This window comes from Chiloscyllium punctatum, chromosome 25 (genome assembly GCF_047496795.1).
Source record: "Chiloscyllium punctatum isolate Juve2018m chromosome 25, sChiPun1.3, whole genome shotgun sequence".
Lineage (NCBI taxonomy): Eukaryota > Metazoa > Chordata > Chondrichthyes > Orectolobiformes > Hemiscylliidae > Chiloscyllium > Chiloscyllium punctatum.
Window position 1 is genome coordinate 23,750,417 of NC_092763.1, and position 25,596 is coordinate 23,776,012.

The 25,596-nt window shown below is 43.9% G+C and overlaps 1 protein-coding gene across 3 annotated transcripts; it reads left to right on the forward strand.

Moving 5' to 3' along the window:
- Window positions 1–6,616: 6,616 nt before the first annotated feature.
- Window positions 6,617–21,668, forward strand: LOC140495755 (interferon-inducible GTPase 5-like). Of its 3 annotated transcripts, none has more exons than XM_072594825.1 (3): window positions 6,617–6,716; window positions 11,563–11,726; window positions 18,273–21,668. In XM_072594825.1, exons 2-3 carry the CDS (start codon window positions 11,707–11,709, stop codon window positions 19,534–19,536), a joined length of 1,284 nt encoding a protein of 427 aa, XP_072450926.1. In that variant the 5' UTR covers window positions 6,617–6,716; window positions 11,563–11,706; the 3' UTR covers window positions 19,537–21,668. The 3 variants fall into 3 exon arrangements, with proteins under 3 accessions (XP_072450926.1, XP_072450927.1, XP_072450925.1); XM_072594826.1 differs by lacking the exon at window positions 6,617–6,716 and adding an exon at window positions 9,786–9,953; XM_072594824.1 differs by lacking the exon at window positions 6,617–6,716 and adding an exon at window positions 10,033–10,215.
- The last annotated feature ends 3,928 nt before the right edge of the window (window positions 21,669–25,596 follow it).

The window sequence follows — 25,596 nt, forward strand, 5'->3', positions numbered from 1 at the left end:
TGACTTTTACATGAGATCTATGGAAAGATCCTAACATTTTGGGGTCAACTTTTACATGAGATTGCCTTCTACTCGAGTACGTACAGTACTTGCAAAGAATCAATGTCCCTTTTCTCTCCAAAGTAATTGAAAATGGTGTCACCTCCCAAATCCATTCCCATTTATTCTGGAATTTTCCGAACTTGATCAAGTGTATCCCAAGAAATTGTGGGAATCTAACGAAGAAACTGCAGGATCCCTCGCAGACATATTTGTATCATCGACAGGCACAAGGGAGGTGCCAGAAGACTGGAGGGTGGCTAATGTTGTGCACTTATTTAAGAAGGGCTGTAAGGAAAGGGCTGGGAACTACAGAGCAGTCAGCCTAACTCTCACATACCCAAACTCTCACATAGAGCATTTATATACAAAACTGGCACAGGGGTTATGTCCTTCACAATGTTGAATATGAGACATGTGTACATGCAATTGTGGTTAAATGAGGATTTCCAAAGGTACGCGATAATTAATTCCCATAAGGGCTTGTACCAATATACGAGACTGCCATTTGAGCTATCATCAGCCTGTACTATTTTTCAGTGGATGATGGAGAACATTTTACAATGTTCTACCCCGGTGGTCAACCCGAGGTTGTTATTTATTTAGATGACACAGAGCAGACCAATGAAGAGCACTTTGAGTACTTGGACATAGTCCTGAGCTGTTTCTTGCAGACAGACATATGCATTTGAAGTTAAAAATGTGGGTTCCAGGTATATTGGGCTACAGAATGGCCAAGAAACATTGGAAAATAACGTGAGGATGAATAAATGTGCTGGGCTTCCATGTCAATCCTGGAGATTAGGTCTTTCCTTGGATCGGTAAATTATTATGGAAAGTTCATACTTTACCCTGGCCTCAATCCTGGCACCCTTACATCTGCCATTGGAAAAGGGTCAGCCTCAGAAATGGTCTTGTAGCCAAGATATGGGCATTAGGGAAATGAGGAAGTAGCGTTCATCATTGAAGGTGTAAGCACCCTATTGCTGCAAGTGAGATCTGGTGCTGACATGTGATGCCTCCGCAGACAGATTTGGGTCGTGGTGACTACCAGTGGCTCAATGGAACGGAATGCCCAATGATGTCGGCTTCCCGGACTTTGGCAGAAGCCTATGCTATTGGTTAAGTTACACCAATGCCTTTACAGATATAAATTTGTAATAATAACAGACCACAAACCACTGCTAGGGTATTCAAAGAGAACAAGCCCATGTCATCCAGCATAGCACAGTGGCTCAGTGGTTCGCACTGCTGCCTCACATGCCAGGGACCTTTGTTCGATTTCACCCTCGGGTGACTGTCTGTGTGGTGTTAGCACATTTTGCGTGAGTTTACTCCGGGTGTTCAGGTTTCTTCCCACATTCCAAAGATGTGCAGGTTAGCTAAATTAGCAATGCTAAATTGCCTGTAGTGTTCAGGGACGTGTAGGTTAGGTGCATTAGTTAGGGGTAAAATGTAGAGTAAATGTCGGGGAATGGGTCTGTGTGGGATACTCTTTGGAGGGTCACTATGAGCTTGTTGGGCTAAGTGGCCTATTTCCACGCTGTAGGCATTCTATTAGATTACATTAGATTACATTCCTGGTCGAATTCAGGAGTGGTTCTCATTCCAAGGGTGCACAATTACATCGTCCAGGAGGCCAAGTAGCAATGGTGGATGCCATGAACTGCCTCCCACTGGCAGATACACCACTGGTGGTGCTGCCACTGGAAGAATCCATTTTCAACATGTGAATGCAAGAAGATGCACTCCGAGCAAAACTGAAACAGCTGGTAGTGATGCAGCAAATATATGGGCCATCACAACCAGAAAAGCGATCTTTCTTGACCTGGCAAATCCACACCATGGAGAGGACGCCATGTTATTATGTCAGGCATGAGTGATTGTCCCGAGGAAAGGCTGCTGCCAAATACTGGCTGAACTCCATCAAAGTTAGCCAGGGCTTGTCCAAATGAAGGTTTTGACGAGAAGTTATATCTGGTGGCCAGGTCTGAATATAAATGTGTCACATTGGTGGGGGATTACCCAGAGTTCCAACAAGGACAAATGTACTGCCAGCATCTCTCCAACATTCATGGGAATAGTCGGGTAAATCCGGGATTTGGTTACACTTGGAATATTCCAGCCCTTTCGTGGTCTGAATGTTCTTCATTATTGTGGATGCCTACTCAAATTGGTTGGATGTGCATAAAGTTCATTCATCAACCACAGGGACCGTAGCAAAGATTTCAGCAGCCTTTGCAATACGCGGACTCCTGGAAGTGTTGGTCACCGACAACAGGTCATCCATTACCAGCAGGGACATCGAGTGGTTCCTAAAATTGAATAGCATTCGGCATATAACGACAGCTCCATATCATCCCTTGTGCAATGGTTGAGCAGAAAGAGCCATCCAAACATTGAAGGCAGTCTCAAAGAAACAGCCCATAGGTTTACTCGATACCAAACTGACCTGGTTCCTGTTTGATAATAGGACCACCCACATGCAACCACTGGAATAGCTCCAGTAGAGTCGCAAATGGGGAAAAGGCTCCATGCCAGGTTAAATCTGATCTTCCCTGATATGTTGGGGAGTGGGCGAGGAGGTAAAAAGCCATCATAAACACGAATGTCTGACACAAGACTGCTTTAAGCAAGAGAGACGACTTACTTCAGGGGATGATGCATGGTACCAAAACCATGGAAATGGCCCTGCGTGGGTAAGAGGCAAGGTCAGGTTCCGTGGCGTACAAAGTCTGGGTCGGTGAGCCGGTCCTGAACAACCATGTGGACCACATGAAAGCTGCAAACTCGCAAACAGGGCAAGAGCAAATCATAGCTGGCCCCTCAGAACAGCTGGCAAGGCTGTGGAAAACTGTGGGCTTTTTCCCTCCATCTATTGTCAAAGAAACCTCGGTGTCTGAGATGGACACAGCAGATGTTGCAGCCTCGGTGCTTTTACTGTCAGAAGAAGAGTATGAATTTATTCCGAGACACTCCCTGTGCAGGCGCTGACCTACTGTCCGCTATGTGTCACCTGTATCCAAGGCAGAGTCAGAGGTACATGAGAGGCTACAAGATAAACAATAGACCTATGTCCCTGGGTGTGGTGATTATAACGGGGTCAGCCTGGGGACTTCATGGAATGAGTCCCTGAGTGGGCTAGCTGAAAAGCCCCAATCAGGGAGCCCTGGCTGACAGATAAAAACAGGAGCAATTCTTCTGTGGAATTGTTTGCTGAATTGTTGAGTTGGGGGAGCAATATTGTAGAATGCATAGAGGATTTGTTAGTAAACCAGAAGCAGCGAGTAGACATCAATGGAGCAGTTTACATTTAGGAACTCACTGAATAGGAGTATCCCAAAAGGATCAATACTGGGCCACAGCTGTTACCAACCTAAACCTTTGATTGCTGATGAAGAGACCTAGACTAATGTTTGTACATGTGCTGATGATATAACGTGGAGTGGAAAGGTAAGCTGTGACGAGGACACATAGAATGTGAAGAGAGATAGACAAGTCAAGAGAGTGGATAACAAGATGGCAGTTGGAGTACAGTGTAGATACATGGAAGATTATTCATGTTGGTTGCAAGAATGTGGAACTACCAAATGTTGATGTTCAGGGAGATCCAGATGTGCTCAGACAAGGAGAACAGAATGTCAGCAGGCAGCTGCAGCAAGCAATTGTGAAAACAAATGGCAAAGTGTTTGTTATAGAGGGGGGATTGAAGTTAGGAGTAAAGAAGTCTTCCTAAAATTGGACAGGTTTTGGTAAGGTTACAGATGCAGCACTGTGTGCAGGCCCAGCCTCTGTATTTAAGGAATGAAATCATTGCATCAGTAAAGTTTCACTATATTGGTCCCTGGGACATGGGGCTTGTATTATGCTGAGAGACTGAGTAAATCTGGAGTTCAGATGAAGAGAACATATTTCATTAAGACATATAACTTTATGAAGCATTTGACAGGATAATTGCTGAGAGATTGTTTCCATTGGTCAGAGGTTCTAAAATCAGTCTTAGCATAAGGTGACAATCATTCTGGAATGACAGGAGGAGAAATTTCTTCACTCAAAGGATTATGGTTTGGTAGAGTTCTGTATACCCTGGTGGATTATGTATATTCCATTATTCCAGACACCCATCACTGATTCCTGTCATTACAGTGGGTGAAACTCAGTGTCAGAATGATGTCAGGTCCAGCTGCTCAGAACAGGAAAAGTGATTGGGAAGAAATTGCAACAGCAAATCAGGTACTGCAGAGGGAAAAGATGAGGGACTGAGTTACGTCCACTCAATGCAAATCTTATGATGCAGAATTACTAATATAAACATTATCAGTGCTGTATCTGTCACTGCTGTCAAATATCATACTGTTACTTTCTGCTTCACTGGAATTCTTTTCAATTAATTGATCTTCACTAACATACATCCATATACATCAATTCTTGTTAACAATACTTATATTTGTGAACTTTTGTTCATCTTAATAAGACTGATGGGGATCTGACCAAATGAAACTGATGAACAAGATAAGTATCCCACCACATATTCTGAACTGGAATACAATGTTACCTGCCAAGGTGAAATGTATGATATGGGAGAAAGTGAGGACTGCAGATGCTGGAGATCAGAGCTGAAAATGTGTTGCTGGAAAAGCGCAGTAGGTCCAGCAGTATCCAAGGAGCAGGAGAATCGAAGGAGGTCATCTCCTCTGGCCAGAAGCTCTTCAGCCATGTTCTCAAACAGACTCGCTACCACAGCCACATCTACCAGGACAGAACCCCACTGGTCCTCACCAACCTCCATATACATCGTATCATCCGTCGTCATTTCCACCTCCTCCAAACGGACCCCACCACCAGGGATATATTTCCCTCCCCTCCCCTATCAGTGTTCCGAAAAGACCACTCCCTCCGCGACTCCCTCCTCAGGTCCACACCCCCCACCAACCCAACCTCTACTCCCGGCACATTCCTCTGCAACCGCAAGAAATGCAAAACTTGCGCCCACACCTCCCCCCCTTACTTCCCTCCAAGGCCCCAAGGGATCCTTCCATATCCGCCACAAATTCACCTGCACCTCCACACACATCATTTACTGCATCCGCTGCAGCCGATGTAGCCTCCTCTATATTGGGGAGACAGACCGCCTACTTGCAGAAAATTTCAGAGAACACCTCTGGGACACCAGCACCAACCAACCCAACCACTCCGTGGCTCAACACTTCAACTCCCCCTCCCACTCCACCAAGGACATGCAGGTCCTTGGACTCCTCCATCGCCAGACCATAGCAACACGATGGCTGGAGGAAGAGCACCTCATTTTCCGACTAGGAACCCTCCAACCACAAGGGATGAACTCAGATTTCTCCAGTTTCCTCATTTCCTCTCCCCCCACCTTGTCTCAGTCCCAACCCTCAAACTCAGCACCACCTTCCTAACTTGCAATCTTCTTCCTGACCTCTCCGCCTCCCCCCACCCCCACCCCCACTCCGGCCTATCACCCTCACCTTATCACCCTCACCTTAACCTCCTTCCACCTATTGCATTTCCAATGCTCCTCCCCCAAGTCCCTCCTCCCTACCTTTTATCTTAACCTGCTTGGCACACTTTCCTCATTCCTGAAGAAGGGCTCATGCCCGAAACGTCGATTCTCCTGCTCCTTGGATGCTGCCTGACCTGCTGCGCTTTTCCAGCAACACATTTTCAGAAATGTATGATATGTCACTGCTTTGCAAACCAACTGTCATGGGAAATGAATCAGTTTCTGCAGCGTGAGCTTTACTGTCAAAACAATACTGTACCATCATGAGCAGGGAGTAACCACTCACAGCACAATGTCTCCTGCTCCTTGGATGCTGATTGACCTGCTGTACCTTTCCAGTGCCACACTTTTCAACTCTGACTCTCCAGCATCTGCAGTCCTCACTTCCTCCCAGACTACATGTCTTACCCATCATCCTGAAGCTAGTGCCAAGGATTTATGTGTTGAGAGTTACTGTCATGCTCACACAATCTGACCTTATGAGGGACAAGTATGAAATAGATGGTGGTTCCTTGGTTAGCACTAATGCCAGTATTTTCCAGTGTTTCAGCCTGCTGCCTGCAGAGAAACACCTCATCTGCACTGAGAGGTTTGGATGACCCCCAAAGCAACAGAACTGGAGAGAAGGCAGGAGAGTAGGTTTAAGAGGTAATTCAGCCAAGATTGAAAGACAGAGCAGGCTCGATGGGCTGAATGGCCTAATTCGGCTCCTCTCTCTTATTCTCAGACAGAATTGATATCTTAGTGGATGTACAAAGCGATGGGAAACTATACCTGTGCAATTAAAAGCTTCTGTTATTTTAAATGAAGTGTCCTTCAGATGAACTATAGTCCTTTGCTTGGCAAAGGGACTCCCCAGTGCAGTTAAGAATGAGGATGATGCTCAGAACAAAGGAGAACTAAGTTCAAGAATCACAAACTATAAAAATATACTCTACCCGGTAGCAAGTGAGCATTCATTGTGTGTGATTCTCATTGGACAGTGCACAGTAATCGGTATAATCTGACAGAATGTAGCAGTCCCTGTTCTGTACCCAGTTGCTCAGTGTCCCTGGTGTGAGAGTGAAGCAGCAGGAGCAGTCACTCTGCATTGAGGTGCTGACAGCGGGAGAACTTCACTGATAGACTCTCCTTCAAGGAAGCAGCACAGGTAAGGACCAAGGATCAAACAACAAACTGGGGGAGTTAGTGAAATGACGAGGGAGGTTCATATTGAACAAGTTTAACCTAAGTTGCAGCTCAGTTTTGACAGCTGTTCCAAGCGCTTTCCCTTCTCTCAATCTTCACTGTACTTCACGTTCTGGATGTGTCCAAGGCATTAATTGCTCAATATGATTAGTTTGCTTTAATAGGTGTGATTTAAAATGATACTTGTACGGGCAAAACAAACTACAGGAAAGGTGTTTGGATGAAATGTTGAGAGCTGTGTATGTACTGGAACAGGGATTACCACCGAACGAGAGGTAGGGGATATTGAATACTCTCTGCAGAGGTTGATCCGTGCCTTCAGTTCAGAGACAGCAGTGTATGAGGATAGAATAGAGGCAGTTACACTGGCCAGGTTCCTTGGCTCCAGGTGGCCACTTCCTCCTTTCTTTCCCAACCTTTTTTATAATTTTATTTCACATTTTCACTTTCTTCACCCTCTTGCGGGAGGGTGTGACATTGCGGGGGGCAATGGTCCCTCATTCAAAATCCCTGAGTGAGCGATCCAACATCGGGAAGGCAGTGGTGTCACATAGTAATACCCCATCCCTGTGGCAGACCCCTGTTACCCCGAACACTGCTGGAGCACTAAAAAGAGATTTCCTAACCTAAGGATGCTCACCTGTAGGCACTGGTTGGTTGGCACTGCCATTATGTTTCCTTCATTGTCGAGCCAAACCTTACTCTCTGCATGCTCTATCTAGTGAGTGAAACCTGCTTAAACAGTCCTTCTTTTTCTAAAATACAGAGATTTAGACTCAGCAAAACCTGCTAGTACTATCAACGATTAAAAGCAGAGTTAAATAGAAGCAAAGGAACATACAGAGACAAAACAGTGAACCAAGAAAGTAACAAATAAGTCACGATATTTAAATTTTAGAAGGCCAAGGACTATCAAAAAGAAAAAGAAGGCAAGTATTTTCTTCTGGGATTCATTAGTGAGCGACACCCTCAATGATTTACAACTGGTTAAACACCACAGGCAACTTTACTTTAGACCAATAAATGATCCCAAGAGGAGATCCCTTGCTATCAGCATGTAAGATCTTTACCCAGTAAATACATTCAGCTTTTCTGAGGATAAGAAAAAGCATCATGTCACAATATATGAAGATCAAAGCAATGTAGTTAGCTGCAATATTTCCCTAAAACAGGCAGTCTCTGCTGATCACAGTCTGATGGGTGAGGTACAGGGACCCCAATACAACCACCTGGTCAATGACCCTGTCTGTTAACATAATCACAGCCAATCACAGAGCTCCCCCACCTCTCAGGTCTCATATCCAGCCGTCAATGAATCACCAACTGCAGACTAATCCTGTTCCATCCTGAGGAAGTGTCATTCAATCTGAAACATTAACTCTAATTTTGCTCGACAGTTGATGTCAGACCCACTGAGCTTTTCCAGCAATTTGTTTTTGTTCCAAACTTATTTATTTTATGAGCACAGTAAGAATCATTGACACTGTGTAGTACTGGAGTTATAGGTCCAGCAGATCCAAGGATGAAGGATCATTCGAAGAGACAGCAATAATGGATAGCTCGCCCAGACAGGCTGTCTCTCCCACATACAAGACATCGAGGGTGATTTACAATTCATTCACAAGATGTACCTCACTGGTCAACCAGTATTTATTGCTATCTCTAATTGCCCACAGGGTAAACCACATTGCAGTACCACATGTTGGCCAGACTGGATAACAACCTTCCCAACCATCCTCCAACTCCCTCGCCAGCTTTGCTTCCATTCCATTCCTCCTATACACCCTTCCTTGCATTTACCAACGAGATTCATTTCTCCCATCAACCAAATAAATCGTATCCACTACCTGTATTTCCCATCACTACTTCACCATCCTTACCCTCTCCTCACCTATAACCAGCACCCCCCCCCCCCCATTTATCCGCAGTATCCATTACTCCCACCTCGATTCCTGAAGAAGGGTTAAAGGGTTATACCTGAAACATTCACTTCTCCACCTCCTGATGTTGCCTGGCTTGCTGTGTTCCTCCAGCCTCCTGCTTGTCTACTCTCGACCCAATAAGGACAGCAGTTTCCTTTCCTCAAGGACATGAGTGAACTAGATGGGTTATTTTTCCCAACAATTGGCAATGATTTCTAGGTCACCATTAGACTCTTCATTCCCGATTTTTTATTGAACCCACATTTCACCATCTATCCTGGCAGTATTCAAACTCATTTCCTGGTAAGTTACCTGGGTCCCGATCTCGGAAAGCCATTGCCTCCACCCTGACTCAGTTACCAGACCCTGAAACCAATCTGCATCACAAAGGCTCTGCATTCATTAACTGCTGGCCCACCAGGCTTCAGATGGATCATTCTCTAGGCCAGCTAAGGACCAATTCAGCTCCCTGGTCAAATCTCTGGGTTACACACTCCCCATACAATCCAGCAGTACATTCCACATGACCATCCTCTTGCCTGAAGGGCACTGGTCAATCACATTGGTGGCTTGCACCATTTTTGCTGTTGAATTCCATTGGTCAACTGGACACGATGGATTTGGACACATGACCCCAATGTCACCACCAACCAGAGCAATATGACAACTCAGCACCCAATCTGCCAGGGCTTCAGTCCCACCACCTTGCTGCCCCATTCTGTTTTGCTGCATGAACCACAGGTCAGTCAGCAATATTTTTGTTTCTGTTGGGGATAACAGAGCAGACTCTGCTAATGTTTACAGTTGTGCAACGGGTAAATATTTAATCAGATCAGAGTCTCAGAGTGCGGTGGTAGTGACCCCTACTTGTGGGCTAGAAAGTCTCGCTTCGACTCCCAGTTTCTGTAGAGATATGTTATAATATGTCTGAACAGATGGATTAAAAATGTCTTTATAATCAGAGATTGAGGGGTTTGCTTTGAGGAGCCGTTTGTTCTTTAAGCGGTTCAGTGTTGGCTGGTGTTTGACCTTCTTTGTTTGTTGGTGAATTTTCAATCGAAACTGCTGACGTGTTCCTGAGCTGAGTGATGTACAGATTCTTTTCAGGAACTGAATTCCCGGAAAGTGAAACTTCATGGAGCTACAGGGCGACTTTTAAACAGAGCAAAGTCATTTCGTCAAATAGGAATTGTTTGAACCCATCCATCTCCAACTATCCAGCCCAGTGACTGCATCTGAAATTCAAGCAGATACCAGTCCCCAACTTCTTGTCTGGGGTAAAGTTGAGTTTTGTTTAGATTCTCACTTTTGTGTAAATTGTAAAAGCAAAATCTCCCCAGTAACAAGTGACCTTGCTTGGCCTTTGATTTTCATTGGTCAGATTTACTGTGCATTTGCTGCGCATTAAGTTTGTATTTAAATATCGAGCTTCCTTGTTCACTGACAAAGTGAGTGCGACACCGAGATCACAGATACCATCGGTGTGCATTCAGTGTGAACTACAGGGAGAAATTCGCCCCCTCCACGGAGACAGTGCAGGTAAGGACCAGGAAATGAAAACAAAACAGTGCAGGTGTCACATTCAGAGAGAATTGCATTTAAATTTAAACAGGATTACAGCACAACTTGGGAGAGTCTGCCTCAGTCGATCTGTTTCACCCTCGAACTCTGAAGTTTTACATAAAGAATTCTGCAGGAGGCCAAATCTAAGTGAAACTGTTCCCGGAGCAAACTGCAGGGAATGTCTAGTCGTGCTTTTGAGAAGGGAGTGAGTTGTATTCAAGTGACAGGATGTGGAGACTGTACTCAGCAGAAAGTTAACATTGAGAAACTGCTTCGGAGTCTTTGGCAATATGGACAAACCACCTTGTTTCTCCTTATCCGCAGGGTTTAAAAACAAACGCATGAAATTAATTTAAACTTTTTTGGGTGCGAATGCTGAGTGCGCATATCTCGTTGCCTTAAAAATACTCTCATGTCCTGAAACAGACTCGCAATGTGGATTTCACCAGTTTCCTCATTTCCCCCTTCCCCTCCACCTCCCCTTCCAGCACAACACCGTCTCCATGACCTGTACCACCTGCCTATCTTCCTTTCCACCTGTCCATTCCACCCTCCTCTCTGACCTATCAGCTCCACCCCCACATTCACCTATTGTACTCGATGCTACTTTCTCCCCACCCCCATCCCCCTCTCATTTGTCTCTCCACCCTGCAGACACGCTGCCTCTATTTACTGATGAAGGGCTCTTGCCCGAATTGTCGATTTTCCTGCTCCTGGGATGCTGCCTGACCTACCGTGCTTTTCCAGCACCACTCTAATTTAGACTCTGGTTTCCAGCATCTGCAGTCCTTGTTTTTACCTATTTAACAAATCAGTCATTTTGTGATTTTCAGTCACAAATAGATTTGTGGCCAGTTCATATGTAAATGGAACAACATCATGAAAATCCTGGGTGAAATGAAGCATAAAATGCCATGTTCATGAGGCTAAAGCTGGAATGGGGCAAATCATGAGGAACTTTGTAGCAATTTGCCACACAGTGTCTGCACATCACCACCAGATACCAGCCAATTTGCACATTAATCAAAGGGAAGGTCATTCAGATAACTTTATTTGTACAGTAAAACCTGCACTCACAATATTTTTCTATTTTCCACTCATCCTGCCCTCTCTCTTTCCTCAAAGAGAGCAATTTCCTGAAAATATTGAAGATGAAACACATCTCACTCCTTCCCTCACACACTGACCGGGTGAAGATGTAAAATGTTCTGGGATGAAGTTCATGTTCTTGATTAAGGACGGGGGTTCCTCACACCTGTCTTGTACTTTATCTGATGATGAATAAGGTGCTGCCACTCTCTCTCTCTACTCTCCCTCCAACAGGAGAAAACCGAACACAACCAAAGACAAAGAAGTGACATCGTGGGAGGAGCTACGGCCCTCTGGCCCCTCTCCCCTTTCTGAGGAGAGCTCCCTGGAATCACTGGGCAGTCAGACGGGGAAAGCAGTGAGAGGCACAGAAGGAGGATGGGAGGAGCCAGCTCCAGGTTGGTCAAGAAACTCCTCGTATTCTGTCATAGGCTCAAAGGAACATAGAAACAGGAAAAGGTCATTCAGCCCATGGAGCCTCCTCTTCCAGTAAATTAGATCATGGTTAGATCCTCATGATCTCCATGTGATTGTTCTGCAGAACTGAATTGATTTCTGTCATGAATATGCTCCATGATTGAGCTTCCACATCCCTCTGGGACAGCAATTTACAACAACCTAACACCATCTAAGTGAAGGAATTCCTCCTCCTCTTAAATGGCCTCCCGCTTAACTGAAGACGATGTTCCAGATTTTAGACTCAAAAGCCATCATATATATAAATACCTGTCATGTGTGATCAGATTTTGTTTAGCAGAGTCAATGCGGTCAACCCTTCTGCAAAATGTAGTTTCTTCAATTCCTCCTCATATGACAATCCTACCATCACAAGATTAATGTGGTGAACTTCCATTGCACTCTCTCCACTAATGTATATCCCTCCTTTAATGGAGACTAAAACTGGACGCAATACGCCAACTGGGCTCTCAGGATTTATCGAAGTGGATCTTTATACCTGGTCTCAAATCCCTGTGCAATTCCATTTTAACACTTGTCATGGGGAAAATGTTGACTCTAAGCAATCAAACAAAGACAGCAATGCTTTCCAAAAGGGAAATCCTGCCAGACACCTTTTTATTAGAATTGTTTCAGGAGTCATTCAGCCAGGATGGTAAACAGGAAGCACATGATGCTATGTATTTGAATTTTCAAAAAGGTGTTCTATAAGGTATTGCCCATAGGTCCACTTATTAAGACAAGAGCCCATGGCACTGGTGGTGTATATAAGTGTGCACAGAGGATTGGCTAGCAAATCAAGAATATAGAAAGATAGGATAATGAGGGAATTCTCACTGTAACCAGTGGAGTGCCAGAGGGATCGATGCTGGGGCCACGATTATATACATTATAAACTAATGACTTTGGATAAAGGAGTTGAATACAGAGGAACCTCGATTATCCAAACGAGATGGGCGGGCGGATAATCGATTTTAAATGCCTTTCGTTTGGGGCTCAGTTTTTAAAGTCTGCTCCCCATTCAGGAGACTGCAGCAGCTCACAGCACACGAGACCCCACCCCAATCCCGCCTCCTCCCCATCCAACACCTCCCCCTCGCCCCTGACTTCATGCAACTCGTCCCCCTGCCCCCCGACAATGCCTGCCCCCCCCCAACCCCATCCAACACTACACCCCGCCTTCCAACACTGCCCCCACCCCCTCTCCGGTGCAGCTGGACTGGACACCAACATCAAGACGGCTGTTGCTGTCTGTGTGGGGTAAGTCTAGAATTAGGACACACACTTCTTTTTACTGCTCCTTTTTGACAGGTTGCACCTCTGCCCTGTACAGGACAGTGTTGGTCAGATTATCTTGGGAAGGAGGGGGTGTGGTTTAGGGTACATCCCCCTGTAGAATTCTAGGGAAAGTGTGGCGAGAGAGGGGAGGAGGTCAGTCATTTGGAGACGGTGCCTGTTTAATCACTGTAAACAAAAGACATCTTTGATGTAATGTTTCTATCGGGACCTCGAGACCACCTTTGGGTAATCCGATTTTTGGATAATCGGTATTCGGATAATCAAGGTTCCCCAATATATGATAGTGAAGTGTAAGGTAACACAATAGAATGGAGGCAAGCAGTGAGCAGGATAGAAATAATCCGCAGAAGGATTTAGACAGATTCTGTGAGCAGGCAAAACATTTGGGAGGTGGATTATAATCTGGGAAAATGTGAGATTATGCATTTTAGATGAAAGTAGAGAAGAGCTGAAAATTGTCGAAATGAGAGACTGCAGAATTTTGCATAACAGAAGGAATTTGCATCCTTGTACAGGAATCACAGGAAGCTAAAACACAAGGTCAGTGGGTAACAGCGAAGGGAATTAGACTTAGCTTTTATTTCAAAGGAAACGGTGAAGAAAAATATGGAGGTCTTGCTGAAACAATACAAGGCACGAGTCAGATCATAGCTGTAATACTGGGAAGGATTTTATTCCCCTTGGCAGCTCAGGGGTGATTATTTTTTGAGGTTGAACAGGCTGTGCCTGTAATTGGAGTTCGGGAGAATGTAGGGAGACGTTACTGAAACATGGGATTCTGAAGGGGCTTAATAGGATAGATGAAGAGAAATTATTTTCTCTTGTAGGAGAACCCAGAACCTGAGAGCATAATGTCAAAACCAGAGCTCATGTATTTAAAACTGAGATTAGAGGGAATTTCACTTTCTCTGAAGGTAGCACATTTGTGGAATTCTTCATGCAGAGGTCTGTTGAGGATGGTCTGTAGGATGGATTCGGTAAAATTGTTCAAGATCGAGATTGACAGCTTTTTAAGCCTTAAGGGGATTTCAGATTATTTGGATAAAGCAGGAAAGGAGTTGAAGATTATTAGATCAGCTGTGATGTCATTGCATGGTAGAACAGACTCAATGGGCTGAATGGCCTAATCTGCTCCATATCCTCTGCTGTTATTGTCCATCACACTTTAACCCATTCACTGAGCCTGTCCAAGACGTGTTGAGGCCTCCTGGTATACTCTTCATAACTTATTTCAGTTTGTTATCTTCAGCAACTTTGGCAATCTGACAATTGGTCTCCAAATCCATATCATTTATGCATCTTGTGAACAGCAGTGGATCAAGTGGTGATCCTTACCAAATCCCACTGGTAAACAGTCTGACTTTTGACAATAATCTATTTACAGAGCAACCTTGATTTATCTGAAAGAGGCGGGTGGGGAGTATTTTGTTTGGCTAACTGTTCAGATAACTCACCTGATCGTAAACAAAAGAAGCCATACTGAACACAAAATGTAATAAAACATGGTTTGCAGTGTTTTTATTTCATTAAATCGAGTTAAAATGTACACAAACACTGGATATTGCTTAAATGGAGACCAAATCCTGAAATATTCCTTAAGCACTCTACGTATTTATGGAGGAGAGTAGAGGATGTAACGTTGTGCTCGACTGGAGAGTTTGTTTAAATCTATAATTTTGCTAAGTCTGCTATTTAAACAAACTAACTTTTGCATTCTGCAAATTGCAGAATTTTAAATGTTTTGTTCAGAAGTTTCTTGTTATTATAGCGACAGGAAATAACACTAGAGCAACATTCCAGGCTGCGAGGAGCAAGTTGAACAAGTCTGGTTAAACTGAGAAGGGTGAAACCCTGACCGTCACATAAATACGGAAATCCCAGCATGAAACAAGGTCCTGAACAGCTTCTACAATCACAAGAGCATTTGTCAGTTTCCGCTGAACTCCGAGTCATGATAGAAAGACAGGAGCACTGCCTTGCTCACGTGTTTACTTTCTTTATCTTTTTTTAAGAGTGGCCAGGTAAAGTGACAGGAATAAAACACTTACTTTTGCAAAGAGCTGTGTAACTAACCCCTGGTAAAAAAAAATCGAGTCGCTGGTGCTTGATGTTCTTGTGCTTCTTTGTTTATTCCAGCGTTTCCACATGTTCTTTAGTACAGAGTATCCAAATTCACTTTTAATCATTGCAAACAAAAGATGCAATTGGCGCACCAGTGTCAGAAACTCCTCTTTAATGGAACTTTTTTGAGACCATGAAATCTTGCTCAGATAACTGAAGTTGTTCGGTGTTCCTAATATCAGCTTTCTCACTGTTAACCCAGTCTTAGCCATATTTGTATGTTTTGCCCCAACCTCATGCCTTCTAATTCCATTCACAAACCCACCTGGGGCGTTATCAAAAGGGAGCTGAAAATCCAAGTACACCACACCCACTGATTCTCCTGGATCAATGCAAAAAGTAATCACCACAAAGAAACACCAATACGTTTGTCAATAAGCCTTCCCCTTCACAAGTCTATGTTGACTCTGACCACTTCTATCATTCTTTTCTAAATAGCCACTTATTACATCTTCTGTCGATTTTAACAATGAGTGATGTCAAGGAAACAGCTCTGCAGTTCTCTCTCTTCCTCCCTTTGTGAATAGTGGTGTGACATTGCTCTTTTCAGTCCATAGGAATGCTTTCAAAATCTACAGAAGTTTGAAAGATAATCACTAATTCATCCAGTATCCCTCTGGGCATCAGTTTTAGCGCTCTGGGATGAAGCTAACTTGGTCCAGGAAACTTACCAGCCTTCAATCAAGTTAACTTTTCCAGCATTAACTGTTTATGAATGCTTATTCCTTTCAGTCACTCTGTTCCATACGCTCTTGGTCAGTTAGTATTTCTGGAAGATTTTTTTGTATCTTCTACAAAGGCGGACACAGTAACTATTTAGTTTCTCTACCTTGTTCTCCGACTTCCAACTGCAATATGCCTACATTTGTTGGAGCTAGTTTATTTTTTTTGGTGGATTTGTTTCACTCAAATCTGAGTTTCTCAGCTTCCCATTCCCTTTCAAAAACATTAAGTCATATGCACCACGACCTCCACCAGTTCAGCTTCTCCCAGAAGAATGTCCTGCAATCACTAATGACACTGTTGGCCCTGGTACCAGGGAGTAACACCGAAATGCCAGTCCCCTTAACTAATGAATCCTCTCTCATTCTCTCCTCTTGTCCAGCAGAACCACCCATAGTGCCATGAACTTGGCTCTGACTGCACTCATAAAGGAACCAATGCCTTCACCAATATCCAAACTAGAAAATTAATTAGGGTTCTCTTCCTGGTTCTCTTGGACTGTTTGACAGTCACCCATGTCCTTCTGTCTACAAGATCCTAGCCTGCAGTTTGACTACCTCTGTGAACATGCTATCCACCTTGATCTCAGTCCTGCAGATGCACCATAGTGACTCTAGCTGCCAATCCAAACTGCAAAGCCAAGAGCTCAGGTTTCTGTGGCTGGTTACATTACTTGCATTTGTGGTTGGTCATGTCACTGGTTGCGTCCAAGACTTCTCACATACAACAGGACACACATACCATGTGACCGCGCTGCCTTGCCATCCCAAACTGAACAGCTTCTGCATCTTCCTCCTCGAGAATACAACCAATCAGTGCAACACATTACACTTGCTCAATGTTGTTTGTAAAGAAAGTATACTGGCAGGTATACAGCTCCTGTACCCTATTAAACTCTCCTCTGCTTCAGTCCTTCAACACAAAAGGAGTATCTCCAACAGCAAGGCCCTGAGTTTCGGCTTTAACCAACCCTCAGTTCACTTGATCCATCACGCCACTTGAGCCTCACAAACAACAGTTTGGAACCACTCCTTTGGGAGGGCTTAGGAGAATGAAGGAAGGTGATTCATAGGCTGGTGAAGAGGATCTTGGCGTGTGGAGGTAGACATTTGGTTGCTATTTTGTAGAAAGAGAGAGAGAGGCTATGATTATCCTCAAGTGCGGTAGCAATGAACCTATATGTAATGGGTCCATCAGTAAGAGGGATGACTGCCATTCATCTCGTTGCTCACATAAGACCTTTTGTAGAAATTGGCCATTACAACCAGCTTTATTTAAAACAATGATTTCATTTTAATAGTCAGTGAAAAATTAAGTGTGTTAGGAGGCTCTGAACATTTCTAAGGATTATTTAAGCTTCTGGATGTAAGTTTGCTCGCTGAGCTGCAAGGTTTGTTTTCAGATGTTTCATCACCTAACTAGGTAACATCATCAGTGAGCCTCTGGTGAAGCACTGATGTTAGTGAACCACGATCTATTTATGTATTTAGGTTCCTTTGGGTTGGTAATGTCATTTGCTGTTCTATTTTTCAGAGGGTGGTAAATGGGGTCCAAGTCGATATGTTTGTTGATAGAGTTCAAAGTATTCAAAAAGATCAGGTACCCAATGAACACAGTCCACCGATTTTTCCCCAACAAACCCTAACAAGCAGAAGAAACGCATCTAGAAACGCTAGCCACTCTCCCCACATCAAAGACATCTCGGAAATGACTGCCAGACTACTCCGACCTCGTGGCATCACGGTAGCCCACAAACCCACCAACACATTAAAACAGCAGCTAATGAACTTGAAAAGCCCTATACAGACAAGCAAAACTAATGTCATTTACAAAATACTTTGCAAGAACTGAAACAAACACTACACAGGACAAACAGGCCAAACACTAGCCACCAGGATACATGAACATCAACTAGCCAGAAAAAGGCATGACCCACTGTAACTAGTATCCTTATATCCAGATGAGGAAGGACACCACTTTGACTGGGACTACACATCCATCCTAGGACAAGCCAAACAGAGACATGCACGAGAATTCCTAGAAGCCTGACATTTCAACTGGAACTCTATCAACAAGCACATTGACTTAGATCCTATTTCCCACCCCCCTGAGAAAAAGAACACCAAATGACATCACCAACCCAAGGAAACTAAACACATAAATAGAAAGAAGGTCACTGACACGAGTGCTTCATCTGGAGGTTCACTGAAGATGTTACCTAGTATGGTGATGAAACATCTGAAAATGAACCTGCCAGCTCAGCGAGCAAACCTACACCCAGAACCTCAACCACCAGAAGCTACAAATCTTCTCAAAACTCATTATTTAAGCTTATTTTCTTTCAGAGATCAACAAGCTGAAACTTCAAACTGTTTAGAAGATGAAACAGTGGAATCTTCAAACTCTACATTCTTCGCTGCTGAAGAGCTCGCCAAACTCAAGTCATATTATGACATGGGTGCAGTGGAAAAGGTTAAAACAGTGGTACAGCAGAAAGTAACTCAACTGGACAATACCGAGCTAAATGTTGCAGTAACGGGAGAATCAGGTGCAGGGAAATCTTCCTTCATCAATGCCATGAGAGGACTTCAGTTCGATGATGAGGGAGCAGCTGAAGTCGGTAACATAGAAACCACAATGGAGCCAACGGGATACAAACATCCCAACCTGCCGAATGTTTGTTTCTGGGATCTGCCAGGAATTGGATCCCTGGAAATGCCACTGAATAAATACCTGAAGGAAATTAAATTTAAAAAATATGATTTCGTCATTATTATCTCAGCCTGTCGATTCACAGAAAATGACTCAAAACTTGCCAAAGAGATCAAACGGCTTGGGAAGAATTTCTATTTTGTTCGATCTAAAATTGATCATGATCTTGATTCAAAGAGAAAGGGAGGGAGACAATTTAATGAAGAGGAAGAACTGGAGAAGATCAGGAATGACTGTGTCAGCAAGTTGCAAAGGACAGGGATCGCATCACCCAGTGTGTTCCTGATATCAAACTTTGACCTGAATCTGTATGATTTTAGTCTGTTAAATAAAGCTCTGGAAGATGGCCTTCCGAATATAAAGAAAAGTGTATACATCCTCGCCCTCCCAAATGTCAGCTTGGAGATTGTGGAGAAGAAAAGGAAAGAGCTAAGGAAACGAGTCTGGATGTTGGCGACACTTTCTGGGGTAATTGGGGCAGTGCCAGTTCCTGGAGTCTCCCTGGGCTGTGACATTGGGATAGTAATTGGAGGAATAGTACATTTCCGTCAATGTCTGGGTCTGGATGATTCCTCTCTTCAAAGTCTGGCCAAAAGGGCAGGGAAACCTGTGGAGGATCTGAAAGCAGTGGTGACAACTCCCCTGGTCGGGGGGGAGATAACCCCCGATATCATAAACAGATTGGCCTGGGGTGCTGCTGCTGTCACCGTTTCAGCAATGGAGCTCGCCCTTGACACCATCCCAGTGATTGGTTCCATCTTCGGAGCAGGGTCTTCGTTCCTTGTGACCTACAAATTGCTGAGTGCTGCACTGGATGATCTTACAGAGACTGCACAGAAAGTGGTGAGAGCTGCATTTGGGACCGAAAATGATCCAAACCAAACATCAGTGCAGTGAGTGAATGCTGCAGCTGATGGATAAATGGGTCTAGCCCTAAATACTGATTAAATTTTACTCAAATATTCCCTGTGACTGAACTCATTTGTGAAAATCTTCCTCCCTGATTCCAGGGAAATGTTATTGCAGAACAGCATCTTTTTCGAGGTGTATAATAAGGAGAATTTTAAGACTCCAATTAACTTCACATGTTCCTGGCACACTGGCCACCCCTTCATGAAATACAAAGAAAATACGTGTTCCCTGTTGCTGGAATCATCCAGCATAGGATGTATCCATTCAGCCCACTATTCCTCTGCTCAGAAATATCTGTGTGTCCACAATGACAGTGATGGACAGCTCCTTCTAACGTTCAGCTCCTTCTCTGTAATGTTCCCTTCTAAAATATGACAACAGCATTATGACTGAAATGGACTCCTACAGAAAGAAAACTCACTGGGACTGTGTTTTATTTTTGATTGTAGGTAATGTCCACATTGGTCCCATTTTTCCACCTTCATAGCTATCATTCACGTGACATTTTAAACCTGTGTTAAGGTTAACGGTATCGTCTTCCTCCCAGCACACAACAATCCCAACATAAAGCCTTATCAAGAGGAAGCTTATTTTCCAATGCTGTTAAACCCATCAGCACATTCAGTGTACAGCCCATCACCTCGTGTTAGAACAGTTGTTGCGCAATGCAGAGAGTGTCAGAAAAGATTTCAGTTTTCTGCAGATCTCAATATACATGATATCAGAATATGGATGAAGGCACTGGATAAAGTAAGGACAAAGGGCCCTGATAACATGCAGCAATATGACTGAAGGCACCGGCTCCACACCCTGCCAAGGCCCTAAGCAATTTGTCCATTTGAATCTAACTGACAAATAGCACAGATCGAATGATGAACCAATAACTGCCCTTGCAGTCTCCTCTCAATCATTAACAAAGTGATGTTGCTATCAAACAACAGATGCTCAACAATAACCTGCTCTCTGATGCTCAGTTTGGTTCAGCCAGGCCCGCTCAGCTCCTGGCTTCATGGCAGCTTAGATCCAAACACGGTCCAAAGAGATGGATTGCACAGGTGATGTGAGAGAGACTGCACTTGGCATCAAGGTCCCACCCCTCAGTACCAGTGAGACAGGACTTGGAACAACCCTGATGCAGCAAGGACAGCGGATTGCATTTAGTTCCAGGGCATTAACAGAATGGAACACATTACACTTGAATTGACTAAGAATGCTTTGCTTGTGAACATTTTCATCAATGCCTACTTCCAGGAGGCAAAATCACATTCAGAACTGACCACAAACCACTTCAAAGTAATTTTCCACAATTGCCACTGTCTGCTCCAAAAGCTATGACTCACAATACAGAGGTAGCATTTGCAAATGTGAGGCAGGCGACTGAAGCAGATGTAAATTGCAGACATGCTGTTGACAGCAGCTTCCCAGTGAAGACAGTACAGGATACTGGAATCATAAAGCTGCTGCTATCCATAAACTGCAGCATCCACAGAAACAGTTTCTTTGGTCCAAGTCATCCACACTGACCAGACATTCCAATCTGACCTAGTCCCATTTGCCCACATTTGGCATATCCCTCTAAACCCTTCTGACTCATATACCCACCCATATGCCTTTTAAATGTTGTAATTATACCAGCCTCCACCACTTCCTTTGGCATCTAAGTCTTTGCCCCTCACCTTAAACCTTATTGACATAAACTGTAATCTATTGTCACTGATGGACACAATTCTGAAAAGAAACCCTTCCACTGACAATTTTGTGTTTTCAAGGTTCATGTTGTGCAAAACTGACACACTCACCTCTACAACCATATTACTCACTTACCCTCTGCCAGTTCTCCCATGGGTCCCAGCTGCTGAGATACTATAAGACAGGAGGACCAGTGATTGCAAAGACGACTGTAACAAAATACGCTCAAGGTCCAAGATTCCTTTGTTCTGAATCAATCTTCCCTTTTTCAACACTTTAAACAAAAGGCAAGTATATTTTCAGTCAAGCTCATGTTCTGCATCTGTTTTTATGGCATTACCATAACATTGGAGTTCAGCTTGTGTTGACATTTGTACTGGAAAGTGTTCTAATTAAATGCTGTATTATCAATAAATAATTGATTACCATTTTGGAGACTGTTAACAAAGTTATTGCTCAAAGGGTTCAAATCATTTTGGAAATCTTCCTTCCTTACCACATTTTTAAGTTTTGTTTCCTTCCATAATATGATCAGAAACTTCTGAAGGTAGGAGAGCTAGTGAGAGACTAACACTGTCTCTTCCAGGGATATGCCCGCTGCATCACAATTCAATTAGACAGTGGCAAGGCCACAAGTGGACTTCTCCGGGAATCAAATTGAGGTCCCATTTGGAGGGAGCTGCTGACTAAACACAGGCCAATGGGTCTTATATTGGAATGTCATAGAGGAGGCCATGGCTCCTGCTGGAGATACACACATTCAGAGTCCAAGGATTGCAGGGTGAACTAGGAGTAAGGGAAGTGATGGGGAGGCAGAGGAGTAGGTTTTGCGATTGGGGCTCCATGCAACTACAAACAAGCACCCACCTGTGAGACGCCTAATCCCTTGATCAGATACTGATTGGCTTTGGATCAAGAGATCCTTGCACATTCCTCCCTAAGATGACAAGCTGTCTGCATGATTTGGAGATGCCGGGGTTGGACTCGGGTGTACAAAGTTAAAAATCACACAAAACCAGGTTATAGTCTAACAGGTTTAATTGGAAGCACTAGCTTTCGGAGCGCAGCTCCTTCATTTGGTGGTTGTGCAGCAAGGGAACATCTATAGTGCATGCTGCATAGTAACATGCCAGCTTTCCATGGCGTTAACCCCAGCAGCAGTCAGCTAAGACCCCTGAATGGCCATTTCTCGGTCTTAAGTGTCTGGATTGGATGGACAGGATTTGCTGGATGGGAAAGTTGACCGCGGGCCTTCCTACACTTAATTCTCTGTCTAATAAGGTGCCCTTCCTGCCTCCAAAATCACCAATATCAAGGGCCGAAGATTTGCCCCACATCTTTGAAATGAAGAGATTCCTCCAGTTGTCAGATACTTTTAGATCCTTATCTGTTCAATCCCTAAGAACTCAAGAATTTACTGTACATACTAGTGTAAAAGTCAATTTTTTAGGACGGTTTGTTTAAGCTGAAATTAGGGGTTTGACTATGACACAAGTATTGTTTTCGAGGGGATGAAAGTCATGCTTAGTATGAGTCAAAAATGGACAAACACGAACTAGATCTCTATATCAAATAATAAACAACAAAAGGAGAAAGAATTATGGCCATATTGAATAGTTATCGCCAAAATAAATGTCTCCATTCTGCTGGCTATGGTAGAATGGTGTCGTATCGTATTCCAGTTACAAGTCCAGTATACTCGAGAAATAGTTGCATTTTTTCACTAATTTTTAAGGTTAAATTTATGGGGTTGACTATTACAGGGTGCCTCAGTTTAAATTTGTGTCCATTAAAATACATACCATATCGGTAACAGAAGCCCAGTTGATCTCTAAATGAATAAAGATGCAATACACAAGAATTACAGCAATTCTGAAAACCTGGAGCAGAACGTGACAGCTGATGGACTGGAAAGCCAGAGTGAAGCGTAATGGGTACGCACACTGACTCATAAGTGTTGATTTGTTATCTGTGAATAACCAAGGTTGACTTTTACATGAGATCTATGGAAAAATCCTAACATTTTGGGGTCAACTTTTACATGAGATTGCCTTCTACTCGAGTATGTACGGTACTTGCAAAGAATCAATGTCCCTTTTCTCTCCAAAGTAATTGAAAATGGTGTCACCTCCCAAATCCATTCCCATTTATTCTGGAATTTTCCGAACTTGATCAAGTGTATCCCAAGAAATTGTGGGAATCTAATGAAGAAACTGCAGGATCCCTCGCAGACATATTTGTATCATCGACAGGCACAAGGGAGGTGCCAGAAGACTGGAGGGTGGCTAATGTTGTGCACTTATTTAAGAAGGGCTGTAAGGAAAGGGCTGGGAACTACAGAGCAGTCAGCCTAACTCTCACATACCCAAACTCTCACATAGAGCATTTATATACAAAACTGGCACAGGGGTTATGTGCTTCACAATGTTGAATATGAGACATGTGTACATGCAATTGTGGTTAAATGAGGATTTCCAAAGGTATGCGATAATTAATTCCCATAAGGGCTTGTACCAATATACGAGACTGCCATTTGTGCTATCATCAGCCTGTACTATTTTTCAGTGGATGATGGAGAACATTTTACAATGTTCTACCCCGGTGGTCAACCCGAGGTTGTTATTTATTTAGATGACACAGAGCAGACCAATGAAGAGCACTTTGAGTACTTGGACATAGTCCTGAGCTGTTTCTTGCAGACAGACATATGCATTTGAAGTTAAAAATGTGGGTTCCAGGTACATTGGGCTACAGAATGGCCAAGAAACATTGGAAAATAACGTGAGGATGAATAAATGTGCTGGGCTTCCATGTCAATCCTGGAGATTAGGTCTTTCCTTGGATCGGTAAATTATTATGGAAAGTTCATACTTTACCCTGGCCTCAATCCTGGCACCCTTACATCTGCCATTGGAAAAGGGTCAGCCTCAGAAATGGTCTTGTAGCCAAGATATGGGCATTAGGGAAATGAGGAAGTAGCGTTCATCATTGAAGGTGTAAGCACCCTATTGCTGCAAGTGAGATCTGGTGCTGACATGTGATGCCTCCGCAGACAGATTTGGGTCGTGGTGACTACCAGTGGCTCAATGGAACGGAATGCCCAATGATGTCGGCTTCCCGGACTTTGGCTGAAGCCTATGCTATTGGTTAAGTTACACCAATGCCTTTACAGATATAAATTTGTAATAATAACAGACCACAAACCACTGCTAGGGTATTCAAAGAGAACAAGCCCATGTCATCCAGCATAGCACAGTGGCTCAGTGGTTCGCACTGCTGCCTCACATGCCAGGGACCTTTGTTCGATTTCACCCTCGGGTGACTGTCTGTGTGGTGTTAGCACATTTTGCGTGAGTTTACTCCGGGTGTTCAGGTTTCTTCCCACATTCCAAAGATGTGCAGGTTAGCTAAATTGGCCATGCTAAATTGCCTGTAGTGTTCAGGGACATGTAGGTTAGGTGCATTACTTAGGGGTAAAATGTAGAGTAAATGTCGGGGAATGGGTCTGTGTGGGATACTCTTTGGAGGGTCACTATGAGCTTGTTGGGCTAAATGGCCTATTTCCACGCTGTAGGCATTCTATTAGATTACATTAGATTACATTCCTGGTCGAATTCAGGAGTGGTTCTCATTCCAAGGGTGCACAATTACATCGTCCAGGAGGCCAAGTAGCAATGGTGGATGCCATGAACTGCCTCCCACTGGCAGATACACCACTGGTGGTGCTGCCACTGGAAGAATCCATTTTCAACATGTGAATGCAAGAAGATGCACTCCGAGCAAAACTGAAACAGCTGATAGTGATGCAGCAAATATATGGGCCATCACAACCAGAAAAGCAATCTTTCTTGACCTGGCAAATCCACACCATGGAGAGGACGCCATGTTATTATGTCAGGCATGAGTGATTGTCCCGAGGAAAGGCTGCTGCCAAATACTGGCTGAACTCCATCAAAGTTAGCCAGGGCTTGTCCAAATGAAGGTTTTGACGAGAAGTTATATCTGGTGGCCAGGTCTGAATATAAATGTGTCACATTGGTGGGGGATTACCCAGAGTTCCAACAAGGACAAATGTACTGCCAGCATCTCTCCAACATTCATGGGAATAGTCGGGTAAATCCGGGATTTGGTTACACTTGGAATATTCCAGCCCTTTCGTGGTCTGAATGTTCTTCATTATTGTGGATGCCTACTCAAATTGGTTGGATGTGCATAAAGTTCATTCATCAACCACAGGGACCGTAGCAAAGATTTCAGCAGCCTTTGCAATACGCGGACTCCTGGAAGTGTTGGTCACCGACAACAGGTCATCCATTACCAGCAGGGACATCGAGTGGTTCCTAAAATTGAATAGCA

Excerpts from the sequence above, each read along its gene's own strand:
- LOC140495755 (XM_072594825.1), top strand. The coding sequence starts at position 11,707 with ATGGGAGGAGCCAGCTCCAG. Across the intron at positions 11,727-18,272 it reads ATGGGAGGAGCCAGCTCCAG|AGATCAACAAGCTGAAACTT; the intron begins GTTGGTCAAGAA and ends ATTTTCTTTCAG.